Raw genomic sequence first — 17,256 nt, 5'->3', positions numbered from 1 at the left:
TAAAAATTAGTATCTGTGCATCATAGATGTGAAACAATAATCTTATCCATAAGAAAAAGAACCAGGGAACCTGGAGAGCTTACGGCTTGACACTAATAGTGCCTAATTTTAAGGGATTAATGGTAATGATGCTTTAACTTTACACACATTCTTCAACTTTGATTGTGGAGGGCATCGTTATTCCTTTTTCATAATCAATCAATACAAAAATATAAAAACTAAAACAAAGTGATATACAATGTACAAAACCTATATCTATCGTCTAACGATAAAGAAATTGAAGAATTATCAAATTATGACAACGCAAGAGAGAAGGGATTACAAAAACTAATGAGCGTGTAGATGAGCTAATAAAGGGTTTTTTAACAAGTAGGCTTGAATTTGAATATTGAAATATAGTTGTGACAAAAATTATAGATGTGTATTTTAAGGATTGAGTTTTTACATTGAGAGATGTGTGCATATTTAATGTCTGACAATGCCTTAAATAATATTATCTTTAATAAAAAAATACCAATGAGTTACAAAAAAAAAAGATTGAATTTCCTTCTAAGCACCTCCCTGAGCTGACTCCCTCCTAATCTCCTTCCTACACTTACATGAGCATGTGGGGTTTTGAAAAAAAAAAAATACAAGTAAAAAAAAAAGAAGAAAAAAATAAACAAAAATATACTGATGTGCGTGCGGGGCGGAAGAGGATGGCACTAAGAGACAAATCGGGTCCATATTTTAATATGGTAAAATAATAAATATTTAATATGATAAGAGCAAAGAAATAAGGTTGTTAGTGTATTTTAACACTTGGAGAAATTTGATGGAAGAGAACTTGGACAAAATCTTCATCATGCTCATGGTCCTATTCCGCTTAAAGTGGATTAGTCAAAGTCCAATATAATTTCTTGATAGCCAAGAACTTTTTTTTTAAAATTATTTGGATGAGTAAACACTAACAATTCGAAGTTATAAATGGGATGGAATCAACGTCCCACTTACAGGAACTTTCATGCTATTAGACTCTAAGCCATTCCTCATAGCCAAGAACCTTTGATTTAGGGCAAATGACAATTAAAAACCCCATAAGATCATTAATTACAATTAAAAACCTTGAATTATTAAAATTGTAATAATAAATCAGGATCCTTATTTAAAATTAAAAACATATATAATTTACAAAATTGCCTTCAAGTATTGAAAATGAAAATTATAATTATGAGTTGTGACTATTGTTAATCTTAATTAAGAAAACCATGATTCACACTTGAGAATGAAATTAATAATAATTTCAACCCATGATAGTAATTTTAGTACTATTTTTTTTATTTTTCAATTAGTTTACCTACATATTGACAAGTACAAAAATTTATAAGTAATTGGCTTCATATTTAAAAATAATTTTAATAAATTTTCAAGTGATTATTGTATATTCATGATTGCTTTTTAAAGTTTTACAAGTAAATTTTAGTTTAATACCCCATTCCTAAATGTGAATTTTAGTTTTTTTAATTAAAATTAACAATAATCTCAATTCATCATAGCAATTTCAGTATTATTTTTTTTATTTTTCAATTAAGGACAATTTTTTAAACTTATAAATGTTTTTAATTTCAAGTAAGCACTATAAATCATTATTAAATTTCAATAATTTAAAATTTTTTTAATTGTAATTAATAGCCTCATGCTCCTTAATTGTCATCTTTCCTTTGATTTAAGTCAAGCGGCATCAAGTTATCGATGCTCAAATCGCGGGGTGGAGGCTTAGGCGCAAATGTTTCAACATTTGCCAACTTTTATATATATATATATATATATATATGTATGTATGTGTGTATGTATATGTATATATAGAGAGAGGGAGGGAGAGATAAATTTGGATTTGTTAGTTGCATGAAGAAGAAAGAAGACACAAAAAAATCAATCACCGGAGAAAGTGTAAGAAGAAAAAGGAAGAATAGGATGGTCCACTGCCGCAAGTCATGGCTTGACGAATCACTTTTTCTTCTACGCACCAAAAGCATCTTGTATTACAAAAGCCTTCTGTCCTTTGGGACCCTTCACACTCTCTGCTTTCTCATCTTGTGCTTCCATGGCGGAACCAAGACTTCACTCCTACTTTTTCTTCTTCACCATCATCTTCCTGAGCTTCTTCCACTCTGCATTTCTGCTGCTCAACCCCGAGGATCATGAACCTGGGCTTGCCGTCCAAGCAGACGACATCAACATTGTCCAGAGCCGTGGGGTTTTATGGAAGAAGAAATGTGACTTCTCGGTGGGAAAATGGATTTACGATCAATCTTATCCTCTCTACGATTCAAGCTGTCCCTATCTGAGCACCGCCGTTACTTGTCAGAAGAACGGACGTCCTGATTCCGATTATGAGAAGTGGAAGTGGAAGCCATACGGTTGTTCCATCCCCAGGTACCTGTCTCCTCACATCACCATAACAGCTTGCTTAGATGCCTGAATGAACAATGGCACTGTTTCTGCTTAGCAAGTTTGTATTAAAATTTAGCCATTGCTCAAAACTCCGTTAGTATAGCATATATCTTGTTTACAATCTAATTACTATGTTTTTTGTTATTTGATCGAAAGTTGACAACACGAAGAGATGGAGAAATATGTAGCAATTCAGTTTTAGTTTACGGGTGTTGCAGGTATCTCTGTCCAAAGCTTGTTGGCAGAGACATGGGAATCTTGTGTAAATATCAGGCTGTAAATCAGTTTTATGCTTGGTCATGGGCCATGTCTAATCACAAATTTGTGGCTTCTTGGTAACATGACACAGATTTGATGCATTGAGGTTTCTCGCTAAAATGAGAAAGAAGAGAATAGTACTGGTGGGTGATTCTATCATGAGAAACCAGTGGGAATCTCTTGTTTGTTTAGTACAAGGAGTTATTCCAACTGCTAGGAAGAGGGTAACCTATAACGGTCCTTTAATGGCCTTCCATGCTATGGTAAGACATCCATCAAACATCTTCTCTTTTCCTTCTCTAGAACTACAAGTGATTGACCCTACAATTCTCATTGACAGGATTTTGAGACTTCGATTGAGTTCTTCTGGGCACCATTGTTGGTAGAACTCAAACCAGGGCCTGGAAATAAGAGAATTTTGCATTTGGATCTGATTGAAGAGAATGCAAGATACTGGAGAGGAGCTGATATTCTCTTGTTTGATTCAGCTCATTGGTGGACTCATTCTGATCAAACTAGCTCGTAAGAAAGCTTTCTTATAATCTCAAAATCTTCCCATTGAATTTTGCATCACCTGTTTTCTTTCCTTCAAGTTTAGCTTCACTTATCAATAAGCATTGTCCTCTTTAACTCCTTCCCCATCAATGATTGCCAAATTCAACACTCTAATTAATCAAGCCTTTGTTAACATCAGGTGGGATTATTACATGGAAGGAAACAGTTTGATTAGAAACATGAACCCCATGGTTGCTTATCAGAAAGGACTCAGTACGTGGGCAAAATGGGTGGATTTAAATCTTGACCCTCGTAAAACCCGAGTCATTTTCCGAAGCATGTCACCAAGGCATAACAGGTACAGGTTACTCTCATTTGCCTCATATTTCAAACAATCTCTTTCCTATTAAAAATCACAGATACTTCTCGAATAGAATAAAAATGGAATCATTTACATCATGCATTCAAAAAAAAAAAAAAAAAAGCACAAAGTATCACTGCATGTAAAGTTTGCGTTACATCTTCACGCGCATTATTTTACTATACATACATGTATATTAGTTACTCTCATTTACCTCATATTTCACCTTAATCATCTAAAGATCACTGATAACAAATTGAAGTATCATGTTGTATTTGATGGGCGTGTCAGATGTGCAAAATGACTTTGCCGTGCTCTGCTCTTCTAGTTCATGGATTTTTTATATGCAGGCAAAATGGATGGAAATGCTACAACCAGAAGCAGCCTCTGCCATTTTTCAGCCACCAGCATGTTCCTGAACCACTTATAGTTCTACAAGGAGTGCTGAAGAGAATGAGTTTTCCCGTATATCTTCAGGATATCACAACGATGACGGCTTTCCGACGAGATGGGCATCCTTCTATCTACAGAAAGTTGATAACCCAAGAAGAGAAGCAGAAACTAGGAGCAGGAGTTTCCTCAGATTGCAGCCATTGGTGCCTTCCTGGGGTGCCTGATATTTGGAATGAGATGTTGAGTGCATTGCTTTAACTGTGATGGAAAATTTCTGTGGTTTTCAAGTTTAACCAGTACAGTTCAACTACTCCAGGTCAGGGTTTATCTTTATCATCTAGCTAGAGCCTCACTTGGTTGGTTACTCTTGCAACCACATGCCTGATTTAGGTTTTTTTTCTATTTTTAATTTATGTTATCATATGGATAACATTGTGCTTGGATTTGCATTCGAATTTTCACAAGCTGCCAAAGCATCTCTTGTCATTTTGAAGCAAAAGTTACATTTTATTAATGAGTGTGATGTAAGCAGAGTAATGGATTCTGGTTATCATAAGTTACAAGTTTGTGAACTATTTCAGAAGTACGTTGGTGCTTGTTTATTCAAACTAAGGAAAAAAAAAAAAGTGAATTTGATGAACTAAGCATAAAAGAACCATTACCTGGATTAACTTAAAAAAAATATTGTTTTGAGCTTATTTTTATATGCCACTTGGATTAGCTTTGTAATAAATAACTTTCTTAAAAAGCTAAAAAGACTCCTATGATAGAATAGGTCTAAGAACAATACTAGAATTAAGACACCTAAACTTAGAAATATGAAATGAACATTAGACAAACTGAGAAATTAAGAAGCTAATATTATAGTTAAGAACTTCTATAGTGAAAGATCTTTGTTGAAGATTATTCAAAAGTTTCTAATCATGGCAGATGATATTAAGAGGATATAAGTTAGGAGAAGTTGAAAAGTTATTGTTAACAATTCAGTGAAGTAACATCTGAAGGTAGGAGAGGCAAAATAATCTTGAATCTAAAAGAATTGTTTTCTTGTGAAAAAATAATTTAAACTTCTTGATTTTCAACCAATTAGAAACCCAAAAAGTGTCTCCCTGTCTTTTGAATAAGGTGAAAACATATTTTTTCGAACTAATCTAAGTGATAGATGTTTCATATTTAGCTTATCAAGTTCACTTTTTTTCTTGAGCGTATAGGCCTTAAAAATTAAATAAAAAAGTAGTTTCATACACCTTTTTTTTTTGTGGCTAAAAAGTAGTTTCATACACTAACATTTATTATATTACTTTGACAATTTAGCTTTTGTCCACAAAACAAACTAATAAAGTTGATATATGCCAACTAAAATATCTTCAATCTGATTTTTGCTAGTAATGTAGTTTGAACCATTGATCAACCTTCTAATTTCCTTTTTATAAATTCAAAAAAAGAGAGCTATAAATCCTTGGAAAGCCTTTGGTCACCACTATTGCTGAATGAAAAGAAAAGAAAAGGGTTGAAAATGAGTATTGATGAGGTGGAAGAAAATAAAAGAAAACCAACCAAAAAAAAAAAAAGAAGGAGTTGATTACTTTTTTGAAGTTGATAGCGCCTACGATCACGGTTACGGTTAGCTTGGTCCTCCGAGCAAAGAAATTGCACTAAGATGCGCACGGGAGACTTGTAAAGTTGGTCAAATGAGTGCAACAACCACATGTCCCAGTCCAACAAACACAATAGCATCATTCACCATGATAGCTTTTGGAGCAGTTGCCAACTCCTTTGAAATGATGTTGTCCATTAAGGTACAATCATAGTAAAAGCATCACTTTTTTTTTTTTTTTTTAACGTCAGTAAAGGCATCATGTTTAGATTCCACAAATTATTAACACACAAATCAACTTATCTAACAAAAATATTCTAACCACAAACAGTGATAACCTGGTCGCTTCAGACTCAACTGCTGTGAATCTGGATTTTAGATACATGAACTTACCAATCTTTTTGAGATAGCTTTCGATAAAAATCTTTTAAACAATGTGCAATGACAAGCTTTCAACCTAACTAGAGCTTTGACAAACTAATGGGAACTATGTTATGAATATTTGAGGGGGGGGGGGGGGGAATTATTTGAAACTTTTCTCGTTGCTCACTCGCTTGGCCCTAGAACCGTTCATATGAGTTGGGCGAGAAACGGGCTTGAAAACACTGAGGAATTTTTCGTTAAATATAGTTCTTTGTGTCGACTTTATTAGCTTAATATAGTTCTTTAAACATTAATTTTGGATTCTCTGGAGTTTATATATGTACTACTGTAATTAAAAATTTAAACTAAAAAAATATGCAGACTTCCAAGCCTGACCTTGAGTCCTATCAATCATGGCCGAGTTCGAAAAACAATGTCAAAAGATGTCCAAGAAGCCGAAAGGACATCCAGTAAATAGGTAGAACTAATAAACACACTTATATTTTGACAGTTAATTAAGAGCTTGTTTTTCACTATTTTGATTTTTTTAAAAAATTTTTAAATGGATTTTATAATTCAAAGTTTTCTGAAAAAGAAGTAATTATTTGGAAAAGTCACATATTAATCACTATCATTACTATTGTGATGTTTGGTGATGGCATTTCTGTTTTAAGAAAAATATTCTTTCCTCACTTCATCGGTCCGCCCCCCCTAAAAAAAAGTAATAAAAATAGTATATTTTTTCCTTTTTTATATATAAATATAAGATAATTTTAATTAAATTATAACTTGAATCAAAGTAATTTCTTAATTTTTTTCAAATAATGTCAATTAATATTACAATTATGTTAGGTAAAGCACACAATCAATATTTTTTTTAAAACAAGAGTAAAATTATTTAATTATTTAAAAATATCATGATATTATTTATATTTAAAAAAATAAGCTTTTAAAAATTATTTTATATATAAAAATAAAGGGAGTATGTAATACATCATAAATCAAAACTGTGAAGGGTTTATCTTTTAACTTCAATATTTTGTGGCAAGGTAGCAGAGTGTACTACTTAGATGCTATCTTTGTCACAAAATATAAGAAAATTTAAGATAAGAGAATGTAAGCTAAAAAAACACAACAATAAAGCTTTATAAATTTACTTCTTAAAAATAAAATTGCAAACTTTTAAAAATGCCCCTACAACAATAAAACTTTATAAATTTACTTATTACAATATTATTTTAATTTTCGCTCCACTTAATGAGTAGTATTGAAAGAATATTATTAATAAAATTTTATTTTTTTCAAATTATATTATATTTTAAAATAACAAATTTTTCTAAAGTTGTCTCATAAGAGATTATTAAAAAAAAAAAACTAAACAGACAAAGTTTGGGTGGAGGTTCTCTCCATCTTTATTTTTATTTGTCTTTATTTTTCTGTCTTGATCATTTATATTATTTTATTAAATAATTTTAATAAAATATTTTTTAAAAAAAATTATAAAATTAAATTAGTGAGTGATTGAAACGAGGGTAGTGGAGGGAACAGGAAATAAAAGAAAGCCAGAGGTAAGCTTGACCCGCAAGTATGAATTACAAGCCAATAATCATCGTCTGCAAGCTCCACTTTCAAAAAATGAACATTCAAATACACGGAACACAGACTCTGGTGAGCTCTTTTACAACTATTCATAACCAGCAACTGCTATGAAACATTTTCTACTGTTTACGATTCGGATAATCAATCCTGAAGCAGCTTCTGCTTTGTTTTTAATGAACAGATTATAATATCTCTAAGAAGCAACAATACTTGAAAAATTTGGAATTCATTCTGTCAGATTCACACAACACTTCATGATTATTTTTGCATTCAATCCACATTGTTGTGTTGGAGTTTTTGCATGAACAGGTGAATGACTAAGTAAGCTAGCCAGAAGAAAACCTTTTCCTCAACTTGTAAAGCTCGTTGGGGCTCAATCCAAAAGCCTTCTCCAGAAGCTCCACCTTGATCCCAGATCCAAAAACTGCGTTAGGGATCTTCTGCAACCCAGGATTCTGGCTATCGAAGCTTCCTAGAATTGCCGCCGGCGAATCGCCCACGTTCATCTGGAAATGAACCAGACCCCTCGGGAACACCATGACCTCTCCCTTCTCAATTACTTTCGCGAAAATCTTATTGTTGGTGTCGATGAATCCAGAATAAACCTTACCTTCCAGCACGTATGCGATTTCCGTCGCCCTAGGATGGAAGTGAGGCACGTTCACGCCTCCGACGTCGAAATCGGCGCGCACGAACGACATTCCGAGAGTGTTGAGACCTGGAAAGAGCTTGGAATTGACGGCCGTGGCAGAAAACCCGGATTTCTTGAAGTTTCCGGGAAACTTTATCCCGGAAAATGTGAAGTCGTGGACTGTGGCTAAGGATGCGTTTCTGCAGGAGAAAGGGTTGGATGGTGATACCGGTATGCAAAAATCCATGACTGGATCTGCGTCAGAACCAAAAGCAACAATGGACTGAAGCAAGAAAAGGAGTAACAAAACTGTATTCTTCATTGTTAGTGTCAGAAATTGAAGATGATCAGAGAAAGAAATGGAGGTTTTGGCTCGCAAAATTGGTGAATGAGATTCGAAAGTTGACTACTAGTTGATTGGTGCATCGATTATTGGGGAATCAAACTACTTATAGACAGAGAGACACACACGACGAGTTTGTTTGAATTGGAAGAAAGAGGAACAAGTTGATGCACCAACTCAACTCGGATTGAGTTGTATCTTCTTTTTGCTTTGATTTGAATATTGCTTGATGCACACCTATCTTGAATATTGAATTATTGCCTCCATCCCCTGTCTTTATCTTTAGTGCTTCAAATTATTAGAAATTTGGTGGAGGGAAACGGATTCAAAGTGATAAAAGGAGAAAGAACATTCATTGCTTATTAGCTTGTGTAATGAATTTGATGTGAAAACTAAGTATCAAAGTAGCAGTTGAAAAGGTAGAGATTTTTCTTTCTCTAAAGATGTACTTCGAGATTGTTGAAGAGAATTATTATTTGTTAACTGGTCCCAGTATCTTGGATGATGATAGTATTGGCGCATAAAATTAATTTGTTGTGTTTTAGTTATGAACTTTATATATATCTCTCTCTCTCGCACGCACACACACTAATATAATTATATGGATAATAAACAATTTTTATCTAATAAGAATGCAAGATATGAAAAATCGATGTGATACAAAGTGTTATGGAGAATTAATTTTTTTCTAAAGAAATTTGTTTTAAAGACCAGAATAAGCATATGATGTTTTGCAATGTAGGTGGAAGATTGTGCCTCAAATAATGGTTACTGTGTAAACCTTTGAAGGGAACATGAAATTCCTTGATCTGATAAGATTTTAAAATAAGGCTAGAGAGACAGGTCCATAAAAAAGGGGAGGTAAATAAAGGCACTATATAAATTCAAAATGTCAATGTCACAAGTCTCCTATTGCAAATAATTCCATATATGAAATGATTCAAAATATTGTTCACAAAAATAAATCAAAATATCATAACAAAAATAATTTCTTAAATGCCTCCCATGTGCAATCCACCGTAGAGTATAAAGTATAAACAGTAATTTTTTTTAAAAAAAAGGCAATAAGAATTGAATATTATTGATAGTAATTTTAGTTATATTGAATAGGTCAATATTTAAAAAAAAATCATTTTAAGCTGTTTATAGGAATTTAAATATTATTCGAATGTCTCACACACCATCTGTCATTGTTTCCCACGTGATGTGCCCAGATGAGAAGATGACAAACCGTTGCTTCAGTTCTGGTCAAAGAAAGTAGGCCTTCAAACAGCAAGCTACTGAGGATGAGAATCGTCCTCTTAATGGGTTTGACCAACCTTCAAAGTGATTGATTGAGATTTTTTTTGAGGGGACTACTTTCGCCATTTCCGCCCCCCAAGTGAACTGTCTCATATATCCTAAATCATTAGCTTGTGTGTTACCGCGGGTCATAGAGGCACACTACCTTGTTCAAAGATGGAGTCCAAGCTTGAATCCCCACAGTCAAACACTTAGCAAGCTTGCCATCTGGATTCGTATCCCTAATCTTCCCGCTTATTTATTACTGCAATGAGACTTTTCTCTGGAGATTGGGTCATATCATCGACAGGATTCTGAAAGTTGACCTCAAAACTCTCCAACATAAAAAAGGGAACATATGCGAGGATCAGTGTCGAGATCGAATGAGTGCCTTCCCATGGACGTAACAAATTATTATATTTACTAATTACTAGAACTAATAAAATAACTTGCATCTAAATTTATTTGCAGATGTACATATAAGAGCTTCAAAACGAACAAGTTCCATGAAGATCAGTGTCAAAACCCTGCACAAACACTCTTTAGTCCTTAGAAAATCTACAAATGATCAAGTTCTATAGCCTATAATCTTTCAGTCATTATCACTGAAAAGAATAATCACCAGCGATTGTCATCATTTAATGTTTCCAACATATAATGAATAAATATACACATAAAATAAGAAAAAATTGCTCGCAGCATTTCTCGTGGCAATTTGATTATATAATTAACAATAGAAGTAGACATCATAACCATTGGAGTAAGCACTCAACACCAATTGTATGCGTGGCAATCTCTTCGTTGTCGCTCACTTTCCAAATCACAGAGCTCTAAGTTACAAGGCTGAGCCAGTAGCATTCTTTGTCCTCTCTCTCACCATTGTCTGCACAAACAGCTCTCCGGCCCTGTATGAAGATCGTACCTGAAACACAGGAAGGGATTTCCAGTGAGGTGAATAATTCATTAGTTCATAATGAAAGATCAGAGGATTATATATTATACACACAGAGAGACTCGCAAATTAGGTTGGTCCATATGTATGCTATCCCAGCACAATAGGGCTAGGCTTGAACCTAACATTTGGATCAATGGCATAGATTTAGCCCGTTCTGTTAGGTCTATGCACTGTAAGGCCAAGTTGGTTTGACCCAAAAATATATCATCTTTTCTCCATTTAAATTTTGCATTATATTCATTCTCTAGTTTCTGTTTTGTCACTACATAATATATATATATATATATATAGATTTCCAATAAATCAAACAAAATAAGAACTGGCTATTTGGACAAATATGTCTATGCCTGTTGAAGTTACTAAATTGACTCTAAACTAATTTTAGTCATTTTTCGTCTTTTTATATGAGATATGTCCTTTATTGCAATATCTGTTAAATTATGAAAAAGAATTACCATGGGCCAGTCTGAGATTTACCCATGGTCCTTGGCCCACTACTTGACCTTTAATGATGGGCCTAAATCAAAACTGATTTGAGATCAAAACTAAAACCGTACTGGACTTCGGCCATAGGCTAATTCAAACCGTAAACACACACACGACTGATTATTGATCTTGGCCTATCCAGGGCAATTTGTCAATAAAGTACAAAGTACACTTAGTGCACGTTTGGCACACAGAAAAGTGTTTTCTACAAAAGAAAGAGAGAATGTATCTATAAAGAAAATGAGATAGGTGCGTTAGTCATTTCCTTTTCAGAAAGCATTTTCCCATCTACCAAACATTGTATTTGTCCATCTGAATGATTTGTCACAGTCCCACAATAGATCGAGATGATCATGTAAACAAGTCATGAAAAAGGAGGATACTAGACTAGCATCCTAGTGCATTGTTAATTAATGAGCTTACCAAAGGTCCGCTGGCTACATATCGAAAACCAATAGATTCCCCATATTCTTTCCAGAAAGCAAATTTCTCAGGACTGACATACTCTTTGACAGTCAAGTGCAATGGAGTTGGCTGCAATGGGAACATATTTTGAATTAACAAGAAAGGTAACAAGTTGTAATGTCAACAAGAAAATTGTACATTGCACAAATTGAAGACAACCCAGAACATGTTATTGCAATTCCAAAATTGTGAAATGCTATTAGTGAAAATTCAGAGTCGTTTGTAAGAAATAAGGAGCTTCAAGATTGGACAGGAGTTTAAGATCCAATTTCTAATGCTTTTAGCAGGCTGGGACAGAAAGCACCAAAGTATTTTACATCAACGCACCTGCAAATACTGACCGAGTGTTAGAATATCAACATCAATGGACCTTAGATCAGCCATGGCTTCCTTCACCTCATCATCGGACTCTCCAAGGCCCAGCATTATAGAAGTTTTTGTTATCATACCTTCCTTGCTATGTTTTGCATGTTTTAGAACTGACAAGCTTTGTTCATACCTGAGCAAATGGTAATTCAAAATAAGCCTAAGAAAACAGATTGTTTACGCCTTAAATCATGCATTAAGCAATAAAGCAGTGGCTTTGGCCGGCATTTTTGCAGTCTTTTACGCAGAACCTTCTTCCTTTTACTTTTGTTTTTCATCTGGCTCTATGTGCCAATTTGATATTATGAATTTCAGTCTATGAAGCATATATGCAATGTAAATGCTAATAAAAAATTATACTGATATAGCGATACGACAACATTGGGGAAAAAAAAACAGGATCAATGCCCTTAGGATAATCAACTCTCCCTTAAAAGTTAGCTATTGAGATGGGAAAACCAACTCACTTAAGTACCTCAAAGAGTATTTCATATTACTCATTGTTGGAGTTAGGCTAACTATACTATCCAAGTTTCCATGATAGCTAGAGGAAGAGCATCAGATCCACTAGTAGACATGAAGAAGCTTTCCCACGGGGAAATAGAAACTTTGACCAAAGTTGAAATGGAAGATAGGAACCAATTTCAAAGAAGATGGCAACAGAAATTTCAACCCAAATGCCTTAGTTCTTTTGCTTCAATGAAAAGTTTTAGTTTCATGCAAAGTTTCAATGATTCAATCCAAGGTGTCAGTTATACAATGGCCATATCCCACCCATATTTCTTCTAAATCAGTTGCTGGGTTTTTTCTTTTTCCTTTTTTGTAAAATAAAAAAGTTATGTTCCACAAAGTTATTGGAGTTGGACAAGCATCTGACATCCAAACACTAATACACAAGGAACTTGCATGGCACATATCAGTGGTTCATTCCTTTTGTTCAGGTTTCGATATATTTGACAGTCATTTTTAGATTTCTGAGACATTTCAACACATCAAAATAACTTTAGGACATTCCAAACTTTCCAAACCGGTTTAGAGCATTTGCTCAGAATCTGATAGGAAATGTTTTGGCCAAATCAATTTGGAAACCTAGCTTAGAGATTCAGGTGTGCAGCATATAGATACATATCTCAGTCACATCCAAGGATGGAGCCCCTCATTGGTGTTTCTCCAAAACAAATACAAAATGGTTGACTTTCTGATTTTGTATGACAAAATAGTTGGATTGGATCAGCAATGCAACTTACCCAGCCTTAGGATCTCTAACAATTCTTTGAAGCCGTTTCACTGTTTCAATGTTGTGAGCAAAGACATCTAAGCCTGAGTGAACCAGAGTCTCTACAGCCTTCAAATCACCCCGGAAATCAGATGTTAAACACTCAACCATGATCTCAGGTTTCAGCTTCTGCAAAAACAACAAAAGAAACAACCTATATTTATTTGCAATAGATGGGAAAATGCATCTTAAACCAACAGTTTAAAATGTTAATGAACCTTCATAGCTTTGACAGTCTGAGCAAAATGTCCACTTCCTCCATCAGGTATATCATCACGATCTACACTTGTTAGAACAATATAATCTACACTGAAAAAGTAGGAAACTTGTAATTAACAAGGAAGTACATCGAGTAAAATTCGTGTGAAGACTGTAATAATATAAAAAGAAGTAAATGATTTGCTTCCATATGAAATGCACTTGCACAAAGGTGTGAACTCTATAAGATTTCAGAAACTACAGAAGTTTACAAAAAGTTTAGTAGTGTTTTACATATTTCGATGCTGAAGGAACAGACACCTACCAGGATGATTTCTTAAATCATAAACGCTTGCCTATCAGAAGCAAATGATTATGACAATGTCAATTTTTGCAACAAAATGATTCCTATCTATCACTTTCTATCAATGACTCATTACAGTGTCGTAAAGTGCGCAACATAAAAGATATAAAGATTATGACAAGCATCAAGCAGTCATTAGGCTACACGGAAGGAAATGTAACTGAACAAATACAACTGAGGGAATCTGTGTTCCAGTCACTTTGCATAGAAATTTAGGGGATTTAAAATTGATGACAGTTTCCTATAAGAAAACAATGTCAAGATTAAAACACCCACGTCAAACTACGGCCACTGGAACCAAAGATATCAAGAAAGTGAATCCCTGGTCAAAAAACTATACATTTCATCAACTTGAAAACGCTGCAGCTATTAAAGTCCAAACTAATTTTACATTTGAAACATTACTCAAAGACAGGGACAAATGTGTTCATTCTTATTTTGTTCGACAGCTCCTTGCATGCTATCATAATATTTTTGCACTTACTGTATATATATTTGTAAAAGAAATTGTGTAAGAAAAAGGAGGAGAGGCAGACAAATAAAGAGGAGGGAAAGATAAGACAAAACCTCATCAACAAAAGTCACTTAGCAAAAGTACAACAATGAAACCCAGCAGGGGGGTCGTCAATAAAATAAAGCTCTCCAACACCTCATATCTGTAAATGATAGCGTTAAAGAACCATGTTCTGGCTGGTAAGAAAGAGCAACAAAAGAATAGCATACAACAGGAAATCTAAAACTTATCCTTCTATATCCAAGCATTTGATTTCAGACAAATACACCAAAGATCAACTTAAATAAAACCTCCCTAACAATGAGATAAGCACAGGCAAGTAACACAGTGCTACTTCTTTCCCTCTCAAGCAAAATGATGCTGCAAAACTGAGACATATACATCTTCACCTACACTAAAGTACGTTCAAGTTCTTATATGAGCAGGATGCTAGTTAAAAAAAATGAAAGTTTAAAAGGAATATGAAAATGCATGTCACTTGTGAGTGCAAGTAAAGTTCAATTCAAACTACACACCCCCAACTCGCGATGGCCTTGGCAGTATTTTGTGGTTCCATTGGATCAGGTGGTGCTGGATTTCTACTGGTCTTCACAGCACAAAATCTACATCCACGGGTGCAAGTATCTCCCAGAAGCATGATTGTTGCTGTTGCTATACCATCACCCCCTCCATTCCAACACTATCCATTAGAATCCAAATATCAATAACATTATTTTTACCCTTCGAAATACTAACATAATTTAACGTAGGTATTTGTTACATTCCAAAAATATATATTCGTTCTTGATTTCATTCCTTGATATTACATTGCTCACAAAGACCATTGTGCAGAGAAAAGAAAAGAAAACTTAGCTCAAAATAACATGCTACATGCCGATGTAATGCAATGTCATAATATATCAATTTCTTACACTGCCAGATGAGGAAGCAATTTACAGTCACCATTCACCTTTGGATTACATGCAATTCGAAAAGGATAAACAAACTAATCTAGGATCAATTTTGTATCTCAAATATATAAGGAAAGCAGTTATTAACTCAATTCAATAACAAACTTCTATAGAAGTTCCAATAATAATAAAAAAAATCAAAACTGACAGCCGTCTACGATTTTATTCATCAAATCAGTTCTTATCGGTTATTAATGAATTTAGAGTGTTTTCCTCTTTCTAGTGTTTAAGTAGAGAAAAGATAGAAGCTATGAACTTGAACTGGAAAAGAACAAGGATAATTGAATAAAATGAGAGAAAGTAGCAATGAACCTCCCCAATATTCGGGCACTGAGCCTCCTCGCAGACAGTGTTAAGTTTCAAATGGGACAAGGATTTCTTAATCTCTTCGAACCGGTCACCTTGAGGAGCTCTCTGCCTCAACCACGCTGGCTTCTTCACATTCGGATCTCTACCGGTGTACGGGCCCATCCCACCTGGGTACGGCCCACTATTCTTCCCCGATTCCATCAAATTTGCCGTCAACGACAATGACGCTTGTTCCCCACTACTCTTAGAGAACGACAACGATGAATCCGCCGCCTCACATCGAATTGATGAAGTTGAAGGTAAAGGGCTATTGTATAAGCTGCAACATCTGGGGACTCTTTGAAATGGGTCGGGAATGAGACTGAAGATGTTTCATCAAAATCGAATGCTGAATCATTTTTCCCCCAGAAAATTTAGTATGAATCCGAGGGTGAAAGAGGAAGCTTTTTTTGGGCTTCAAAATACTCCCAAGCTTCTTCAGTGAGTATCGTGAGGCAGCGGAATGAGTGAGGAAGAAGATGAAGAACACAGAGTGACAGATAAATGGAGAATACGAGGCTCCTCAGATTTTTCAAGTCTGCTGCTTGCATTTGCAAAGGCTGCAGGGAAGCTTTGGTTTCTCCGTCAGGGAAGCTCAACTGTTCAACTGCATTTTTTTAGGGAAAATATCATTGGAGGACCATGGGAGGTATTTTATATTAAAGAAGGGCCTTGAGATTAAGATCTTACTCATTTTAATCCTTGGCTGAAAATAAATTTGCATGAAAGATGACTTAATTGCTCCTTTTAATGAAAAAAAAAAAAAGAATTGATTGTTAATGTTCGAATGTGTTGTTGATGTTGTCCAAATCCAAATGGCTTGCTATTTATGTAATATAAATACTTTTTTTATTAAATTTATGGTATTAATTTTTTTATCTTATTAAAGTTCAAATGTGTTATCAACCGCGAATTGATTATTGTCAAAATCAAAATAATTTATTATTTATACAAGGTGAACACTTGTTTAATTAAATACATGCTGTTAGTTTTTCAATCTTGTTAAATTTTAAATATGTTATTATTAATCACAAATTTGATGTTATCAAAATTCGAATAACTTATTATTTATATGAAATGAACACTTATTCTATTAAACACATGCTAGCAGTTTTTCAATCTTTTTAAATTATAAATGTATTGTTATTAATTAATTGTTGTTAAAATTTGAATGATTTATTATTTATACAGGATGAACATTTGTTATTTTAAACTTCAACTGTAATTTGATCATTTTTTGTAAAAACTTATTTTTGGTTAAGGATTAAGGTGGTGTAATGAAAAATTATAATATCATGATTCTTCTTTGATATAAATACCTCTTATGTCCTTTGGTGATATTTTTCCCTTTTTTTATTAAAAAGTTAAAAGGGAGAAGAATGGATAAATCATGAAAAATTAATTTAATCTCATAAAATACAATAATGACAATGTAGCTCAAAGGAACTTTTTTTATTAAATTTATGTGTGAAATTATTTTAGTACTTGTCTATGATTTGAAAAGCTGTAAAATTCTAAATCATTTTAATTGTTGGTGGAAATAAACTTACGAATAATTATATTAAACTTACAAATGATAT

At 33.8% G+C, this 17,256-nt stretch overlaps 3 protein-coding genes across 3 annotated transcripts; 1 reads left to right on the top strand and 2 right to left on the bottom strand.

Moving 5' to 3' along the window:
• Window positions 1-2,039: 2,039 nt before the first annotated feature.
• LOC129305900 (protein trichome birefringence-like 36) lies at window positions 2,040-4,526 on the top strand. The gene is made up of 5 exons (XM_054946132.1): window positions 2,040-2,415; window positions 2,783-2,954; window positions 3,032-3,213; window positions 3,386-3,544; window positions 3,898-4,526. Exons 1-5 carry the CDS (start codon window positions 2,084-2,086, stop codon window positions 4,196-4,198), a joined length of 1,146 nt encoding a protein of 381 aa, XP_054802107.1. The 5' UTR covers window positions 2,040-2,083; the 3' UTR covers window positions 4,199-4,526.
• A 2,966-nt stretch (window positions 4,527-7,492) lies between these two features.
• Window positions 7,493-8,720, bottom strand: LOC129305965 (germin-like protein subfamily 3 member 2). Its single transcript, XM_054946251.1, has one exon. The coding sequence runs from the start codon at window positions 8,450-8,452 to the stop codon at window positions 7,826-7,828; it is 627 nt and encodes a 208-aa protein (XP_054802226.1). The 5' UTR covers window positions 8,453-8,720; the 3' UTR covers window positions 7,493-7,825.
• Window positions 8,721-10,267: 1,547 nt separating this feature from the next.
• On the bottom strand, window positions 10,268-16,009 carry LOC129319530 (lipoyl synthase, chloroplastic; the record flags this gene model as incomplete). Its single annotated transcript, XM_054964645.1, has 7 exons — window positions 10,268-10,676; window positions 11,619-11,729; window positions 11,988-12,159; window positions 13,274-13,431; window positions 13,521-13,611; window positions 14,894-15,057; window positions 15,641-16,009. Coding segments are annotated over 7 exons (1,152 nt in total), but the record flags the coding sequence as incomplete, so codon positions are not given.
• Between the last annotated feature and the right edge of the window lie 1,247 nt (window positions 16,010-17,256).

This window comes from Prosopis cineraria, unplaced genomic scaffold (assembly GCF_029017545.1).
Source record: "Prosopis cineraria cultivar Desert tree isolate PC_DT_omini unplaced genomic scaffold, ASM2901754v1 PC1, whole genome shotgun sequence".
NCBI classification, from domain to species: domain Eukaryota; kingdom Viridiplantae; phylum Streptophyta; class Magnoliopsida; order Fabales; family Fabaceae; genus Prosopis; species Prosopis cineraria.
The sequence above is the reverse complement of the archived record's forward strand: the minus strand, read 5'-3'. Positions and strand labels throughout refer to the sequence as shown.

What these genes read in the sequence shown, in the direction of transcription:
- LOC129305900 (XM_054946132.1), top strand. Translation starts at nt 2,084, where the DNA reads ATGGCGGAACCAAGACTTCACTCCTACTTTTTCTTCTTCACCATCATC. An exon ending in TAATGGCCTTCCATGCTATG is followed by an intron (nt 2,955 to 3,031) that starts GTAAGACATCCA and finishes TCTCATTGACAG; the next exon opens with GATTTTGAGACTTCGATTGA. An exon ending in ATGTCACCAAGGCATAACAG is followed by an intron (nt 3,545 to 3,897) that starts GTACAGGTTACT and finishes TTTTATATGCAG; the next exon opens with GCAAAATGGATGGAAATGCT.
- LOC129305965 (XM_054946251.1), bottom strand. Translation starts at nt 8,452, where the DNA reads ATGAAGAATACAGTTTTGTTACTCCTTTTCTTGCTTCAGTCCATTGTT.